At 43.6% G+C, this 19,283-nt stretch overlaps 2 protein-coding genes across 2 annotated transcripts in view; one reads left to right on the forward strand and one right to left on the reverse strand.

Moving 5' to 3' along the window:
* The window catches only part of ece2a (endothelin converting enzyme 2a), a 54,616-nt gene extending 47,391 nt beyond the window's left edge, over positions 1 to 7,225 (reverse strand). The window contains exons 1-2 of the mRNA XM_079284473.1: positions 7,143 to 7,225; positions 5,598 to 5,762 (exon numbers count right to left, since the gene is read on the reverse strand). Of these exons, the coding sequence (XP_079140599.1) occupies positions 5,598 to 5,757 (160 nt within the window). The 5' untranslated portion in view covers positions 5,758 to 5,762; positions 7,143 to 7,225. The remainder of the gene's footprint in view (positions 1 to 5,597; positions 5,763 to 7,142) is intronic.
* On the forward strand, positions 6,969 to 18,293 carry map6d1 (MAP6 domain containing 1). The gene is made up of 5 exons (XM_079284472.1): positions 6,969 to 7,099; positions 8,634 to 8,708; positions 12,513 to 13,073; positions 13,627 to 13,954; positions 18,017 to 18,293. Exons 3-5 carry the CDS (start codon positions 12,559 to 12,561, stop codon positions 18,092 to 18,094), a joined length of 921 nt encoding a protein of 306 aa, XP_079140598.1. The 5' UTR covers positions 6,969 to 7,099; positions 8,634 to 8,708; positions 12,513 to 12,558; the 3' UTR covers positions 18,095 to 18,293.
* The last annotated feature ends 990 nt before the right edge of the window (positions 18,294 to 19,283 follow it).

Raw genomic sequence — 19,283 nt, forward strand, 5'->3', positions numbered from 1 at the left:
CCCGGGTAACCCCGTTATTATTCAAAGCACGGTGCACCAGCTTGCAGAGAAAGCTGTTCATACGTGTGTATGCAAGTGTGCATGTGCGCGTGCGTGCATGCTTGTTAGGTAGTGGAGGTTACTATTGGCTCATAGGCAAAGCAGCCACCGGTCCAAGCATCCTACCTGATCTGCATACCAGTTAGAGAGGACATATACCGCACGCACACGCACACACACAGGATAATAGCTTGAAAAGGACTCCCATTTTCCTAATATCACCCACCACACCACCTCCCCCGCTACACCCCCTCCCACCCTTGTGATTTTCATTCAGCATCTTTCCTCCAATTTTTCTTCCCTGCTTTGCTGCATTTCATTCAGCCTGCACCCCAATCTGCTCACTCCCTCTCTTATTTTTCATTCACATTCTGCGGCTCTGAGGCTCATTCATAAACAGTACCACTCCTTACAGCGGCAAAAAGTAGGGAGGTGGGGAGGGGAGAGGAGAGGAGGCGCGAGCGGGATAGAGGGAGGGTTGCCCTCACTGACTTACTGCTGCATCGTGAGGGCTCCCTGAAAACTGAAAACAGCCAATCCGGAAGCTGAGAGGAGAGAGAGAGAGAGCGCGAGAGAGAGAGAGGATGGGGTAAGAATCCCTCCGTTTCAAACTACACCCTCCTCCACCTCCTCTGTTCCTCTTTCTGTCATTCATTCAACAACCCACCCTCCATTCACACACACCTCACACACCTCCTCTGCTGCAGTTTGGTATCTGCTCTGCTGCAGATATTTCAGCACCTCCAGGTAAAAACTGACGGGGTGGCGATGCAGAGAATTTTGTGTCCATGGACAGCAAGTGTGTGTGTGTGTGTGTGTGTGTGTGTGTGTGTGTGTGTGTGTGTGTGTGTGTGTGTGTGTGTGTGTGTGTGTGTGTGTGTGTGTGTGTGTGTGTCTTTCCTACTGGTTGGGGCCAGAGGACACTGCAGACTAAACAACCTCGACTGCCTTTGTACGTGAGCAGCTCCATTTATCTCTGCATTACCTTGTTCCTGACCAACTGCTCATTATTAATTCACCCAACAAGACATGCAAATCCTTCCGTACCATCGATGCAAGACCACGACATAAGCCCGATTAACATATTCACTCATCAGCGACTGCCTGTGCCCCTGAGACCACAATTGCCTCAGAATTAGGCCACTGTTAAACACATAAAAGCAATATATTCCTTGAACGCCACCGTGTATCAGCTGGATGGCAACTGCCATCTGAAACTGGGGCGGTGACGGGGGAGGACGGCGCTGATACAAGTCTATCTGATCCGACGTGGGCACCGCCTCCAGCCGCCACAGGAAGGAAGGGCTGCAATCAATAAAAGGAAGGACGAGCGTGGAAACGGCCGAGGCCCGTCTCCTGGTTCTATTATTCCTCTGAAAGCTGCCCGTTCCTCACGGCCTCGCTGCTGTTGTTATTCCAAGTGCGAGGAGGTGGTGTGTGCATGCATGTGCTTGCCTGTGGCGAGAGTGAGAGACATGAGAGAATGGAAGAGACAATAGGAGAAAATAAGAGTAGAGGAGAAATAAAAAATGGATGGAGGAGTAAGAGAAGAGGGAGGATAGGGGTGAGGGAAATAAAATACTAATGTGCAGCATAAAATATGTACATTACACACACAAACACACACACACACACACAAAAGGCTACCAAAGCAGCAAAACAAATCCAGCAGGCTAACATAGGCAGCCAACCCTACAGATGAGGCCATCAGGTGTACAAATATAAAAATACACAGACTGCACAGAGTAGTGTGTGTGTGTGTGTGTGTGTGTGTGTGTGTGTGTGTGTGTGCGTCTTGTTCTGCGAAAGCTTGAGCAGTTCTTCCCCTGAATAACCTATTATATGCATTTCAGACAAAGATATTGTGACGCTAAAACACACTTCTGTTGAGTAGCCCTGTGGTCATGAAAGGAAGGTGTTCTTGGTCTGACTGGAGACTCGGCGTCAGGCCCTCTGGACCAGATGCCATGAACATGGTAGGCAGACAAGACACTCCCAGGGTAACAACTCGCACACATCTCAGCCCCATTCGCTGCTGGAGAACAGAGCCATTACATCACCACCCCTCTCCTCGGAGAACGAGGCATGAGCGGTCATTACATCACTGGCAGCAGCCAGGGGCAAAGCCGTAAAAGAAGGAGCAGTGGCTGTGCGGCAGGCGGGAACTGGACCGTGTGTGAGCCGATCATCGCTAACGCTCGTTAACGTGGCTAAAAGACACGCAGGTCAGGTGGAGGTTCGGGAACTGCTTGACGCAATGCTGTGACACACACCACCCGAGGCCTTCAGCCGGCCCAGTAATAAACACTGTTATGTCACATTACGAGGCCGTATGAGACACACACATAAGAACATCCCATTAATATCAATGTTGGCGTTCACACTGATTCTCTGCATCATTATTCCAAGATATGATACAGCACTCTAAATAAGCAACTTTCTGCATCTTTTTGAAGCAGAAACAACACTGATCTAATGTCTTTGTGGTTAAAGTGGGTGTCTGAGGGGGCAGTGGAGCTTCTAAACAGGATATGCTGTTATAGATGGTTTTACCACCTTTTTAATCACAAAGGACTCGAAGATCAATACTAAGAAAAGCACTGTTAGCAAGTATATATATATATATATATATATATACACATATATTTAAAAAATGGAAACATACCTCAAACAGAACATTTATTAGTGAGTAAGCGGAAGTATGATGTATGTGGGATTGGCTAAAAAATAACTAAAATGCAGAAGTTCATCAACATAGTACCACGTGCAACTGCATGGCAGTGTTTTTGGACAAGCAGGAATACACTATATCAGGCCCTGGATACACAAACAAATCTTGGTTTTGGACTTTTCATGGGATCTGTTGATAATAAGAAAAACATAGAAAGTCACGAAGAAGAAAAGGGGGCAATGTCCTGGATATAGAATATCCTCAGACTTATCTTGTTGAATGTCACCATCAAAATAGATTCAGTAGAATCACCCATCTCTGTTGATCAAAACATAACATAGAAGAGATTACACTCGTGTTTGAGCATGCAGGCTTCCATCATGTAGTTTCAATTCAGATTATTGCAAACATGTTGACATGCAGAGACGGGATGGAACGTGGTTATAGTCTAGACCCCAGGACTGCTGAGAAGGAGCTCACGACAAAGAAAGAAGAATAGAGAAAGGCAGACCTGGGTTACTGCTGCTAATAAGAGCAGCGTGATGGTGAAGCCAGTATCTCCAGAGGTCAAGGTAGTCAGGCTGAGACAGTGCCAGCTACATAAATGTATGAAACTGAGGAAGACATTAAAACGGTCATCAACCTGTCAGATACACAGAGGACAAAAAATGAAATATACACAGTATATTTTAAATACATGAGTAAACTCAGGAAGAGAATAAAACTGCCAAAGTGCTCAAGCTCTCCTCATCTACGCACCGCTCCCTCACTTGTATCTTTCTCTCTGCGATGTACAGATTATCTGAATGGAAATGACCTCCATCTGACACAGTGGAGTGGCTCAGACCTGATTAGTTATTGACCTACCTTCCATCTCTCTCCTCCCTTTATCCACTCATCACACACACAAACAAGTGTGTGTGATGCCTGCCAAGTTATGCCCAGGGTCCCCCTATAGCGATGATCATTTATTGTGCCGTTTTATACGAGACAATCGTCCCTCTGGATTTACAGGCTCGACGTGAGCGGATGAGCAGGGAGATGTGCGCAACCGCGGCAGGCCAAGCGTTGTGGTACCCAAGTGCTATTAAAGAGCTCTTCATGTCAGTACAACACATGAGGGTTCAAACGTCTTTTCAGGAGGCTTCCCTATAGAGCTGCTTATCTGTGCAGCAAAGGCGCTGAAGACGTCTGGTGACAGACATGTGTGATTCCATGATTTGGTGAGGAGAGAGAGAGAGAGAGAGAGAGAGAGAGAGAGAGAGATGCCCTTCAAGACGAGAGTGCTCAAGCAATATAATGGCTCATCTTTGGGTTTAAATCAGCGTGCAGAAAGTGCTCTGACCTGGTGTTGGCTGCTGCAATGTAATGCAGGAGAGAGGCAAGAGAAGATATATATATATATATATATATATATATATATATATATATATATATCCCTGAGCCCTTTGCTGTAGGTGTGCTTACTATGACGCACATTGAAAAAGTGAGGCTGCATACTATTTGTGTCTGTCAGTCAATGTTTTCAACTAGAAATGTGTTTCACAATGAAGATTTTAAACAAACAGATCTCCAGGTATGATAAACCTGTGTACTGGCACTGTAGTCTTGCAGGAATTAGACAGCAGCGAAACACAGGGAGGGTTTTTGTCGAGCAAAGAACATCTGACAATCTCGTCAGTCCCACTCCTCTTTGCACACACACACACACACACACACACACACACACACACACACACACACACACACACACACACACACACACACACACACACACACACACACACACACACACACACACACACACACACACACACACACAGGAAAAAGCTAGACCACCATAGCCCTCTATGCTTCTGTGGAGGTATAACAGTTACAACAAAAGACTTCAAATCTGGCATTTCAGCATACACACATCTGTGTAGAAGTCATCGTATGATAAACCAACAAAAACGCATTATTAATGTGAAACACTTTGCCTGCCATCAGAAGTGACTACATCGAAGTGTAAAACTTGTGTTGATTACGATTAAGTAGAGAAAACAACCAAATGAAGAACCTCTGTAATACACAGGTCCACACCAGCTGTGCACTCTTGAACAGCATTCGTAGGCAAATAGCAATTTAACATGCAAATGATGAACAGATGAAGTCTTTCTCTGGCTTGAACGAAATATCAAAATCAAGAGGCAGAATGTGTACTAATAGTGAGAATGTTTCCACTAGATTTTGTCTCGAAAGCTAATTGCTCCATATTTTGCACATCTCCAATTCACATGCAGGTCTGCTCCATGTTCAGCAGCGACAACAACACTGTTCATGTTGTTGCATGTTTCACAGAGCAGCAGGGCCATTGAAAACCAGGTACTGCATAGAGCTGGATGCAAGAGAAAAGGACATATCTTTAAGGGAACAGTGACATCTTGTGGACAAATTTGGACATGTCTCTCCAAAGCCCAGGGGATTCAACTTTTTTTTGTCTCTCAAAAGTGATGTCAAACGCAATTGCTCCATGTCCTTCTCAGAGAATACAGTGTGCTATGTATGAAATAAAATCATTTTTCTTCAAGGCATCTTCTACTTCAGTAAAGCCACCAGAATCCAGTCTAAAATGTCTTAAGAGATAAAACGTTACCATACGTATTTGTGACGCTAATGACAGCATTGACAACCATGATGACCATCATGACCAGATGAGTGTCAGATACCAGATCTGACACTTGTGACCAATGGTGACAGGCATAGAGGGTTGACTTGCAACAAGACTCTTCGGTTTGAGTCGACCTGGGGGACCTCTACTTTACCAGGAAGCCCCCCCAAATGGTGACAATACGCTCAGAGAGAACCTTTGTGTCTCGTACAATCAGAATAAGATTAAACTGCTCACCGAGTATCAGAATAGAGTCTTCTTTGCGGATGTGTTTTTCCAGAAGATGCTGGAATTTGGAGAAGCTGCCCAGCCAGTCAAAACACTGCTCCGTCTTGTACCTTTCATCCCAATAGTCAACGTCTTTGTATCGGGAGTTGTCATCCGGCAGGTAGTCCATGTTCTCTGTGACGTGAAAATGTAACAAAAAACATCAATCTTTTGTCCATTTCACAAAGGACAGTGCAGTGCTTATGTTTTGGCTGTAGATATATTGTAATAGCTTTGATGCAGGAACATATGTATTCATAATAAGATCTAGTGCTGCAGCCAAAACCCATTCCAGATGTTCTGAGCTCATTAAGTTTGTCACAATACAAACTCATCAGTGAGAAGTAATAGTTTTAGTGTCAATGTCAGGTAAAAACAATATACTGCAATGGAGTATTAAAGGGTTAAAGATGGAAAAAAAACCACATGAAATGAGAAGATATAAATTAATTTATTCATCAAATATTTAATTTTGAAGAGAAAACAAACTGTTTACTGTAAGTTTTATGTGCTTTATCGTGTTTCTTGTATCTTGTGTTTAAGTCTGTGTGTTTTCTCCCGTTTTTAACCATGGATGTATAAATCAACTGGCTTCTACACAAATTAATTTTCTTTCTTTCCCAAAAAGTGTTATGATGTCCTCTGGATTGTATCCGTCGCTCATTGACTGCACAGCTTTCAGTGCTGCCACTAACTGTCAGAAGCTTTAATGCCACAACTGTAACCGTCTATTCCTCCGACCACCCTTAACTTTACACCATCGGCTTAGCATTAAACAATATTTGTGTTTATTTCCAACAGCCTGACGCTTGTTTTCGTCTGAAGTATCACCTCTCTCCGGTGACTTAGTATTGCTTTACATCCTCCTGTTAGAGAACCAACTGGTTACTAAACAACTGGTTAACCTTCAGTTAGCCAAATGTCTAAAACGGGGGCCTTGGGTCCTCGTGCCATGGAGGAAGCTGCCACTCTTGATCTTCAGCGATATAGTTTGTGTGTGTGGTTTATTTTCTCTGCCTGCCACGAGCAAATCAAAACCCACTGATAATCTACAATATACAATTATATATTAAGCATGATATAAATTATCTGATCAGAGACGTATGGTGGATTTTACAGTCAAATTAGGCATTTAGGATATTGTATTGGGGCTGGTTCTCGCCATGCCCCCCCCCCCCACCACCACCACCACCACACGGGCCCCAGTCCAACCGCACTATTTACGCCCCTGGATCTGAACCGAACAGCCTCGTGTCGCTGCTGCTTATCACTGTGTTATTATCACTGTGTTATTATCACTGTGTTATTACATGTCCCTACTTGTTCCACATAGACCTACGTGGCAGCTGTGTCTAAACCGAGAGTGGTTCGCGACAAACAAGACGGTCGAGCTTAAGTAAAGGGCAGAGGAGCAGGCGGACCGGAGAAATGCGCCTCTGGCGTGAACCACAGACTGTGGCGTGGACGTAGAGGTGAATATATCTAACGCGCACATCTACGTTAACTCTTACTTACGATTTCCTGGCCGCGTTTAGCGCCGACGGCGGTGTGCAGATGGGGCTGGCTCCGTCCTGCAACCAGTAAAAACGCCGGTTCGCAAACAGTGAGCAGACCCACGTGTTGTAGTTTTACAGCGCTGCCGCTGTGGTGCCCCAGCCACGTGGGTACGCTTCAGTACTGCACGCGCAGCGTTTACAACAAAACAAATCTTGATGAGAAACTACAGTGAGTCAGAGTCCTTTTAGTTATTTTCAGTTCGAAGAGAGACTTGTTTCCTTGTTGTTCGTGAATGATTCAGAGGAGGCGGGGCGTTCTGAAGTAACACTTTAGTGCCCGGGTTTAAATTCATCAGGGATAAAAACATCTCCGTTCTGCTAAAGCATACTTTTCTTCTTGGCTGATGTGCCCAAGTAGCCTCATCACTCCAAGTGTTACTCCCTCACCAAACATGACTCTAGCAGATTACATGGTGAACCATTATCTCACACACCTTTGAGTTAATGCTATGACATAAAAAGAATACATCATGTTTCTACAATTTCACTTTTAAAATCATGCTTTTAAATATATTTACAAAAGAAAAGAAAGAGAGCCTAAACAAAGGCTGGCCTCAGGTGTGTCTGAGTTCAGGAGGGAAGGCTCAGGTGAACCTCCCACCCCTTTTATAGACTCTGCCCCCTGTAGCCTGGGTCCTAGGCTGCCTGTTACCTGCCTGCACATACATTTGATGTATTAAAATGGACAAACATGCGCGACAGGATTTATGTGAGACAGAAATACAGTCCAGAGTCAGATGAATTCACTTGTTTGAGTTTGAGGAAAACAATAGAGATGTTTTGATCTCATTTCAAATTTTCCATTTCTAAATCCATAAGAGAAAATAACAGGCTGTCACATTTCCTTCAAATAAACTCTGAAATAAGTGAATAGTTTCAATCCTGGTGGGTTAAATTCACCAACACATATACACTTATAAATTCTCCACTCATCATCTAACTCTCACTATAAACCCTCCGTCATCATTGACCTCATGGCTCCTCCTCCATCAACCATCAATCAAGACAAACTTTAACAGAAAGAGAAAATGTGTTGTAATCATCGAGCATTTTGCCAATTTTGCATGAATAGACAATATTTATGATCTGCTGGCAGTATAAATAACAAGTGTTTACGCTGTGTGACTAAATACAAGGGGAGCAAAATTATAATCACAACATTGTATGATAACAGTCTATTTCATTTTCCACCAAGTTTGTCTCTCTGTGTTCAATAGACCTGTCCTACTATAAAACACATGGACCCATGTGAGAAGTGCATGCTCGTTTATGTCATATGTTTTGCAAAGTTGCAAAAAATATGTTTACAACTCAGCTGAATGCAACAAAAAAAATCACTGAAAAATAACACAGATAATACTAGAATGAATTTAAATATATATATTCGATAAATACGAAAAAATAATTAACATTTCCCTCTTTCTGTCTTGCTCACTCACACTCACGAAAGGCCATGGAAACTATCGTGGACAATGGAAGAGCCTGCTGAGGGGAGTGGGCTGTGGATTGGACGATAACCGTGCAGGTAAGACAACTTTCACATTTATTTTAGCATTTTTCTGTTTGAAAAGTGTTTGTTTGTGACTGTTCACCTCTCATTTAAGTTGATTGAATGTCCTAAAGAACGCCCCGTTAGTTTGCTGTATCTGTGGCGCTGCACTGACTGCTGTGATTGATGCTCAATGCTCCTCTCCTCCAGGTGGAGGCGCTGTAGGACAAACAAACACACCTGGTTTCTGAATGTTTGCATGGGAACTAGAATATATAGAAGCAGTGAAAGATGTAAAGACATTGTTGTCCCAGCTGTTTGTTGAATAGTAGAAAAAGAGTGTGTCCAGCTGTGTTACTCAGGCTGCACTACAGCGTCTATTCACAGACGCGATCCCACTACTGAGCGGCACAGGGGCTTTGACCTGCTCCGTCCTGGGCCGGTGCAGGTGCACCTTAGACCTGGTGGTCCCGGGCTCCCCCAGGAGCACCATATCGATACCGAACGGAGTGCGGACACCCTTCATAGTCCGCTGCAGCTCAGATCTCCTGAGCTCAAACGATCCTCCAGCCTCAGCCTCCCGGTAACCTGGATTACAGGCGCGCGCCACCGCACCCGGCGAGAGCTATTCATTCAGAAAGGTTTGGGCTTTTACAAACATGACGTCATCATCAGGGTGATCAAGCGGAATCTCGTGACGGAAACAAAACCTGCAGCTGCAACAATGAAGGCCGATCAGCATTTGTACAATTTACCTAAAACCTTATTTCAATAAAGATCAACACTGTATGTCGCATCTTTAAACATGTGTGTGCTCAGTATGAATTTACTATCATCCACAGTCATGCACAGTTGATGCTTTTCATGTCAGCAGATTGCATGATACAATAACTTATATTCACAATCTGTGATTCAAATAAAAAGAAGTTAGGCTTGTTCTGACACTGAATAACAAAACAGGATATTGAGCTGAGTAGCTATTTAAACCACATATTTACTTATATTTACTTTAACTATCTAGGCAATTGATACAGAACTGTATTGAATGCTGATTATTTCATCTGGTATTTGATGTTCATGGTTAATTTGCTACATGCATCATGTATTTATTTGTTATGTTTATGGGTTAACCCTAACACTATCCCTGCACTACATGAAAAGAAAATGTGCATTAGGCAAGATAAGTTAGTGCTGGAGCAATACGCCTATTAATTGAGTTGATGGAGAACATTTTTTATTGACAATAGTTTTTGAGAATTTATTTGATGTATTTAAGTTTTTTTTTTTTAAGTAAAAATTCAACATCTTCTCGGTTACCAGCTCCTTTATCTATAGCTTGCATGACATGGAAACCAAAACATACCATACATGTAGCATATGCTGTTCCATTCATTACAAATCATAAAGACAATATAGACTTAACAAATCAAACTCAAACCACATGTCATTTCAATCAATACGATGGAGATTATATATATATATATACACTTAATTTACTGCAGTTACTTTTTAAGTTGTAATTATGGAAACATGTAATTTATTTAACTGTTAATTGTGACTGTAGAGGGTAGAATAAAACAGCGAGTATGTGTACAAGGTAACTTGCACTGGTGGTTTTGCAGATTTGGGTGTAATTACTCCAAATTGTTCTTACTTTACAAAACTGGCTGCAAACCACTTACAAAGTATAACTCGCTGAGAGTACGCCTCATGACAAGAAAACTAAAATCAATGGAGTTTTGCTTTGAGAAATTTAGTTTAGATGCACTTGAAACTTCTCAGTGATGTATCCTACTCCTACTAAATTTGAGTCGAAAAAATTCTAATTACATTCCATTTCTGGCTTTTTGGACATAATATGTAAGAAAAATAAATACATGTACTCACAGTTCATCTACATCAAAATACAAAATGCCATCAGAGTAATGCCATATATTCCCCTGCAGATGGAAGTACAACACTGCTATTTTTCTTTTTTTACTGTTTACTAGATAATATTCATAAGCGCTATAAAAAATGAACTCATAACCTAACCATCCTATTTTATTATCTTCACTGTCCAATATTTTGGCTCACTTTGGCAATCACTCTACAAAACCGATCTTTGTTGATTCCATCTTCAGTGGTGTGAAGATGGAGTTCCCGTTCATCTCCATCAACAAGTGGCGAGAGGCTCATCTCGTTCCTTCTAACGGCTCACAGAGGGAAGTTATCAGGCCTTCAGTGCATCAAGAGCCATTCTGTCAACTTAATGCATATCCATCCATTTCACACTCACTGAGCTGTAATGGAATAATTCTCGACATAAACTTGGCCAGTGAGCGCTTTCTCGTCTGCAGTCTTTTTAGGGCTTCTGTCTTTTATTGCCAAACCTCCACTATGGGGAAATGATCAGTTATCTCACAAGAATCAGAGCACTTCTGAGCCTCTTCATCAATTTCTAATACTATGTGAAAGGCAGACTACACTTGCTTTTTTTAAAGAAAGGCATATTGTTGAGTTTTTTTCTTCTTTTTTTTAATACTTTTCTAAAAATCCCTGATACCTAAACATCCAAAGAGGTAATTTCTTCATTTCGTCTCTGTAAACAATCCTTGTGAGCGAGTATGACCTGCCACCCCGTGGTTACAGTATATTTACTTCCAGGCAACTCTCTGGTGCCAAAGACGACACACACGAAGGTTAAAGTATTCATCCTTCAATACTAATAGTAAACATGGCTTCAGTCCTTTTCAACAAAGGACCAACAAAGCCTTTTTTCTAGAGAGGACAGAATTAAAAACAAAAAAGAAAACAAGTCTGTTGGCCTATAAAGTATAATCCGTCCTAAAATGAGCAGCAACCCGCATGAGGAAACTGTGAGCCCCAGCATCCAGCATGGGGGCTGGTGTAATAATGCTCTGAGCCCCACATGAGCTAACCTGCAATGGCTAATGGGGGAATGTCACGCTGGGCCCTTAACCCACCCAGAGCCCCACATGGGATGAATGTAAGCTTGTTACAGACATTTTGACTTGTAAGAAAAGCTTACAACCAACGTCAACAATGTATTTTTGTTCAATTCAAGTGTTCCAGTAAGCCGTGACGGTGCGAGAGTGTTTTCTGCGACATGTCAAAATGTCTTCTTTTGGGTCTATTGTTGTTCTCCTTCATAACTTACGGTTCATTCTAATAAGTGAACATTGCACCGCTGTTTGACTCACATCGAGTCCCATTTTTTTAAGCAAGCAATTACATGGGCTACTTTGTTGGATGAAAATAAAATAAATATATACTAGAAGCATTGAAGCTGTTTTTATTTATTTATTGAACCTCATGACCTCAATGGAGATGAAGCAGGTTGATCATGAAAGACATGACAAAGAGTGACCTGAGGAATACAAATATTCCCCACACACTCTCCACAATGGGGTCATCAGGTTTGATGAGTCAGTTGAATCTTACCCGCTCTACCTCAACAATAGGTCTGATGCTGCATCATAATTATGTAACTCTCAAGCCATAAGAAGATGTATATTGCACAAGTGTAAATTTAATAAATATTAAGGTTTCTTTGATGTTGAATCGGATGCAGACCCCCTGGGTCCGCCTGGAGATGCGGAGAATAATTTGCTACAGATTCCTCTGCATAGTGGAGGCACTACAGACCACGTGATAGGAATATTCAACGACGGTCCCCGACAGACCGGCTCATCTCTGCTGGCACTCCTCTGCTGCTGACATGGACTCTTGGGCTCTGTATTTCCTCAGCTTACCACAAACGGACGCGGCGGGAGGGCGACACTGTCTGAATGTAACCTTTTGATCTGTTGACGTTTTCTCTTCTTTTTGTTCTGTTAGATTTTTTCTTCTTCCCTTCTCCACAAGTTAAACCAGTTACGAGGCTATGGCTTGGCCGTGCATCAGCAGAGTGTGCTGCCTGGCTCGGTTCTGGAACCAGTTCGACAAATCGGACCTCTCCGTCCCGCTCACCATCCAGAACTACTCGGACATCGCCGAGCATGAGGTGCGATCCGTCACCAAACAGGTCTCCGCCTCGGAGCGCGCACCCGGGAATAACTACTCGACCCCGGACCAGCGTGCCGCCGGCACCCCTAGCGCACCCAAAGACGGCCCGGGGACCCGAGGATCTTTCAGGGCGCGAAAGGAGTCCAGCTACAAGCCCCGGGAGGACTACCAGCCGCCCGGAGTGCCTTTCCCCAGTGTCACCCAGTACAAACAGGATTTCAAACCCTGGCCCATTCCCAGGAAGGATAACTTCCCTTGGATTAGTAACAGTGTTTCGGACAGCCCGGTGAACAGTTACCACAACCAGGCACAAGCGGGGGACAGAGAGGAGCGGGGCAGGGGGCAGAGGTCGGGGGATCAGCAAGTGACGGGGGAGAGCGAGACCTCATACAGGTAGGGCATGTCATCCTAATGCTTGTTTCAGCACCTGTCGCTGTCCTCCGCGGGCTGGTGATAGAATGCTGATTCATGCTTTGATGCTTAATTTGATGTGTTTTAATTATGCATCGACTTCCAGGGTCGGCTCAGCAAGCCGGCATGGAAATGGGGATCATCAATAATTCACTTACAGATTTGATATTCATAAAAGGCTGGGCTAAAGTAAAGCATATTTTAGGTTGCAGGAAGTTTTCAAGCAGTGACTGCCAACCGATTTTGGCATGACCCCTTAGAAATAAGCAAATGCGAGTCTTCTTGCAATCCTCTGTCATACTGTTAATACTGTTGCGAGCCCTAAGATTTGTCTTATGATTCCTTGGTTGGTCCAGACCCCCCACATTTCAGAGACAAGATAAGACAACTGTTTTCACAAGCTAAGCACACCCCATGACAAGTAAATTGATCTTCTCGTGTGAAATCAGTAGAATGCCCTTATAAGTCCCACTTAAAGGCTCAGTATGGGCAAACGTTTGTCTGTCAGCCACCTGATGCATTGCTCTTCCTCCAGGCAAGAGTACCGACCATGGACGGGGGTGAGACCAGCCAAAAGTGCGAAGAAAAATCCTACAGCTCAATATTCCAGCCCAGGGACCGAGGCCACCCACGTCCCGCGCGAGACCAGCTATCAGGCTGCCTACAGCGGGGAGGGCCACAGGTCCATTGGTCTGCATCAGGGGGAGAACGATATCGCATCAGCCGGCTCCAACACACAACACGCTGCTGTCCCCCAGCCCATCCCCACTGCCATGCAAGCTGGCAGGTCACCCATCCCCTCCAGCCTCCAGCAGAGCGTCCCGCCTGAGAGGGCCGAGTTCAGTAGAACAATCAAGGGAGAGGTAGGCAAAGACAGAAGTGTTGTTCAGATTGTGTATTTTCTGCGATTAGAGCAAAAGCCGATGTCAATCCTTCTGCTGGAGCGGCGTAAAGTGCATTACTAAAACAACTGTATAGGTTCAAAGAGCTCATTTCAGGAGCTACAGGTTTAAATTGCAGCATGCTCCTCCAGAAAGTCATCTTGCTGTTGAGGCGTTTCCGAAAAGTGATACAGCATTCTGTCCCTAAGCAGCTCAAAGTGACCCAGCTGTTTAAAACAGGCCATACTGTGTTAGGTAACACTCTGCTGGTGCTACACTCTTTACTTTGACCTGAATAGAGCCGGCTTGATGAGAACCAAAACGTAAACGGGTAATTCTTCCAACTGTGGTCCAATGGTCAGAAAACAAAACAAACCTGCTGACACATGTATTGATATCTGTCTGAAAAATAAACCATCCTTGGTACTTTATTCTAACAGACATAAATCTAATTAATAACATATTTCATTAATTATACAATCTTAATCCGTATTTGGAGTCTACATTTTGAAGGATCTGTTTTTTTTTCAGCCTAGAGACAATAACATAACACAATGCAATGCAAAGTCACCTAAAATCGAATTAAAAATACATTATTTTAAAGAAGATGATACAGGGGGAAAATGAAAACATTTGAAAAATCACCCAAATATTCACCCAATTGTACATTATGTCCCAGATTTGTGCTCTCAGATATAATGAGACAGAGAGATGGACATACAAAGAACCAGATGTCGGATTGAAGCATAACTCCAACAAAACAAGAGGATTTGCTCAGGAAGCTGAAAACGCATCAGTTCAGTCAGGTTGTTCCAGATTATCGTAGGATTAACTGGGTGAAGGGAAACATGCCCCTTTCTTCCTCCCATTGGTGCTGTTTGTTGCGCAGGTCAGCTGTTTTGCGTGGCAGTTAGTGAGACAGATTTCGGGAATCTCCAGAGGTTTAGTGGCAACCCTCTTTCCCCGCCCACACTCCTCAGTGCCATCTGCCAGTGGATAGCCGGGGCTGGTCTGGGTCAGACCCGTTCGTCTGTTTGCACACTGTGTAGCAATAAATCTCACACTGAAAGCTACATGGAAAGGTTAAAAAAAAAAATTGTTTTTGTGGGAAAAAGTACACTGAGGTCCTCAATATTTGTGCTCTGTAATCTGGGAGACTTTACACTCTACTTTAGAGGATATTTAACAGGCAGTTTCCAGTATTTTGTAGACTCCGTATTTTTTAAATTTGACTACTTTAAGTTATAATAAATGAATAAATGTTTCATTATTTTCCCACCAGAATTACAACAAGTTGACTTTTTAAGACTGGTTTTCATAGGATAGAGACAATCATGCTGACAACACTTGACAGACATTATCACTGAATAAGTGAAATTAAAATAAATAAATAAAATGTGAAAATTCAAACAATAAAAAAAAGGAGTTTAATTTTGGTGTGTCAAGTTTTTCTTTGGGAAGGGAGACTTCGACTCATTACCTCAGCATCACTAAAATCCTCCTTGTGTTTGTCTACGGTCCTGCACCTTCAGAAGTTTACTTGATTTATGCTCGAGAGAAACATATTCAATTTGATTAACTCTTAGAAACATTACTGCTCAATTAAGCCGCTATGTCAACAGCCTCAATATCCTGTGCGGTGGTGATGGAGGTCGAAGTGAGAGATGTCAACGGCGGGACACAGGCTATTAATAACCCATGGCCCAGTTGGAGTGAGAGTTCACGGCACATTAAGAAGGGACGTGCCACTGGCAGTATGTTTGGCTGTGGTATCTCTCTCTCTCGCTCACTCACACACACACACACACATTTCATCAGCTCCACCACAATCTGCCAGTGCGACACAAACCGACCTGGCAGCAGTTTAACTTGATCTTAGATAATCCACCCCGGTCACCGACAGCCCACTCACTGCCGACTCATTATTGACTCAGCAGCCCCCAGCAGAGGTGTCTGACCGAGCATAACACATCCCACTCCAGTATGCATTGCACCGGGTCATGGCGCTCTGGTATTCGTCTTCTAGGGCACTCTCGGTTTGTGAGGCCATCCTGTAATATACAGCGAGCGAGGCTTCCTCGTTTAGCATCGAACACAACATGCCGACTGTTTCCATTCATTGAAATCCATTCATATAAATCCTGAATACGCTGCTGAAATCAGAATTAATCTGCTCTCGACGATAAAGGAATTGAGCCGCCATTAAAGTCTCATTATTGCTCAAATCAATCTTTCAAATTGAGTGCTCCCCCACAGCTTTTAATCAACGGATAAAAGCTGCCTCTAATTCCGTGACACGCGGCAGACAAGTGAACGATTCGGACACGCTGACGCTTTTAATGGTGAGGGACGTGTTTTCTTGAACTCGCTGAACTTGCAAACCTAAATTTTAAAACATGTCAGCGAGAGGTTGTTGTGAGCTGTCAGACGAGAGAATGAAGAGAGTGATGCACCCACATGCATGTGTTAAGAATCAAGCCTGGCAACTGCACACACATGCAAACAGATTTGCAAGGACGGACTGTATAATCAGGTGTTTGTGTGTCAGGGATGAGCAACACAAAACACATTCAGCATGCAGAGCGGAAACTTCAGCAGGAAACTCTTGTTATGACAAACTCTTGGTTTTTGTATCGTCAGCTAAAGAGCCAGCAGCCCCCCCCCCCCCCCCCGAGATGTAAGATTGTACTCTCAGAGCACACAGGCAACCCTGCTTAACTTCTTAATATAATGTATAACAGTGCTGTGTTTTCATATGGCAGCAACATAGGTGCACAATAAAGGGTGGAAATGCTGCTCACAGTGGCCTTAAACTGCATACAGAGAATAGAAAGCCTGCAGGGACAATGCAGCCCACAATTCACATTCCTGTTACCTCCCTTTACTCTCTTCTCTCTTTCTCCATTTAACCAGGGGCGATAGGTAGTTTGGCTGGCAGGAATCATGGATGGATTACTGAACAGGCCTACCTTCCTTCATCTATTTATACTTTCTCTTTCCTTCCCCCTTTTTCTACATCCCCCCCAAGCTAGGCTTTCTCCTTGTTTTTCTCTCCGCCCATCTTTCACTTGGACCTCTTCCCTTTTCCCACGCTGCCCAAGACTACAGAGGATGAGCCCTGCATGTGCCAAGTTGGCAGAAGTCTGGGCCGGGAGGAGAGGATTGTATGAAGAGGGGAAAAGCAAAAGAAGGTTGAGGGAAAAGTGACAAAGCTCGGGGAAAAAGATGAGGAGAGAGGAAGCTTGTGATCGATAGGTGTGTGTGTGTGTGTGTGTGTGTGTGAGTGAGTGAGTGAGTGAGTGAGTGAGTGAGTGAGTGAGTGAGTGAGTGAGTGAGAGAGGGATTGATTAGTGGGGGAGGTGTTAGTGAGCACTATTTGATGGATTTTCTGTTTCAAGTGCGATGTTGCACCGGGTAGCAGTCTTCTTTGACACCAATCTAATTTAGGAGCGAGGCAGACCTGGCTGCTACACAGAGCAGAAAAGCCAGAGTGAGTCAGTGGTTTTTTTGTGTGTGTTGGGGGGGGGGAGGTGGATTCACTCACAGACTAACATGAACTGCCATCCCTGCCCACCCACTGCCCTGCATAGTCCCAATCAAAGTGTTGCTGGGACAGCAAGTGGTCAATCTGTCCAAAGTCCAGCGCTCCAGCAGTCTGAGGAAAGCCGCCCCGCTCCACAGCCATGTGGGTAAATTGAAGGAGCCTGGCCTGTTGTGCATTAGCCGATCCAATAAACTGCTAGAATGAATAGAATCTGGGCGACTTAAAAAAAAAAAAAATCTGCCACAGCCACAGATTCTGGTCAGGCTTTGGGAACAGCAGCCATCAGCAGAACCGAGCAGCGCTAAGCAGGAAAACAGCAACACAGTCCAGGCTGCTGGCTCTCTGACAGCAGAACTGATGCTTGTTGACGGCACAGCCAAAACAGTCTCCTCTCATTTAATGGGTCCAGTGTGAGCGCCACAGCTGCTGCCCTCTCTGGTTTAATCTCTCTGATCACCTTGAAAGCTGCTGACCTCTCTCTCTCTCTCTCTCTCTCTCAGGAACATCTGGTGCAGACCAAATTCCCTCCGAACTCTTCTGCCGTCTTTCAAAGCGGGCCGAGGGTCTTCAACATCTGACATCTGACAGCTGCTCCGACTTCCAACCATTCCACTTTGATCGGTCATAAGGAACTAACAGGGGAATGATTTGAGTCCATTCCACAACACAATAATCTATGCAAGGGAATGTACATTGTTGTGGGGCCTGTGGAGCTGCAGCATCACTATCCCCAGTGGAGACAGATAGATAGACGCCCCCCTCCCCTTTAACACTGTCCTGCCCCCGTTGCTATGAAAATGAATATGCATGTCACTAAAAACAAGCTACTTTCTGTTTTTGCAGTTATAGATGCACAAAAAACGGGCTGCTTTTTGAGTCTATATGTGTGTGTGTGTGTCTGCTGATTTGTCCTTTATTGTACAAAATGTTGAGTATGCTCGAATAATGAACGACATGGTTGGTCAACTGTGTAAACTTAAGACTGCTATTTTGCCCTTTGGTGTTCTGCTTGATATCTGCTAGAAAATAAGTTATTTATTTCCTCGGTATTCAACTAGTTTTTGAGAAAGTATTGTTCAGTCTGTTATTTTGTAAATCTATCGTTAAAGACAATACATCAAATATATAATGCAAACAAAAATGACAATAAAAGAATATGATGTTAACTCTTTCTACGAGAAGTCACTTTCATGGTATCTCACTGTTCTGGGTGTCAGTCATTAGAGGATTGTATTAATAGAGTTCTGATTGCAATTAACCGGTATTTTGCCAAAGGTGAGATAATGTGGACGTAGATGTTACATTTGAAGTAAAAAAGTAACAAATAATTGTTTTAGTTAAAAGTAAAGTAATAGGGAGAATAACATGGTACTTAGATTCTCTTTATATTCAGTGCTCAGCACATTCAAACGTGCCTTCACCAACCAATCACGTTGCAGTTTGCATCCTATTAGTCATTTGTGTTGAACTGTCATAATAAGCATGGGAATTATTTTGCAAAAAAACATGGTTTGTGAGATCATAGTGACTTTTAAACCACCAAAAATCGAGTCAGTTCCTCCTCGAGTCCAAGTGGGTATTTGTTCCAGATGTAATGAGATTCCCACGAGGCGTTCCTGAGATACAAAGGGCTACGAACAGACAACCTACCAGAAACAAAAAGCACGTCGTCACTTCCTGCTAGTGGTAGTGGCGTCTCGCTACGCGGATGGTTTTGGTTTAAGATTTCTGCCTGAAGTGAATGGAATATTATTCAGCTTTGCAATT

This window comes from Melanostigma gelatinosum, assembly GCF_949748355.1.
Source record: "Melanostigma gelatinosum genome assembly, chromosome: 15".
Taxonomy (NCBI): domain Eukaryota; kingdom Metazoa; phylum Chordata; class Actinopteri; order Perciformes; family Zoarcidae; genus Melanostigma; species Melanostigma gelatinosum.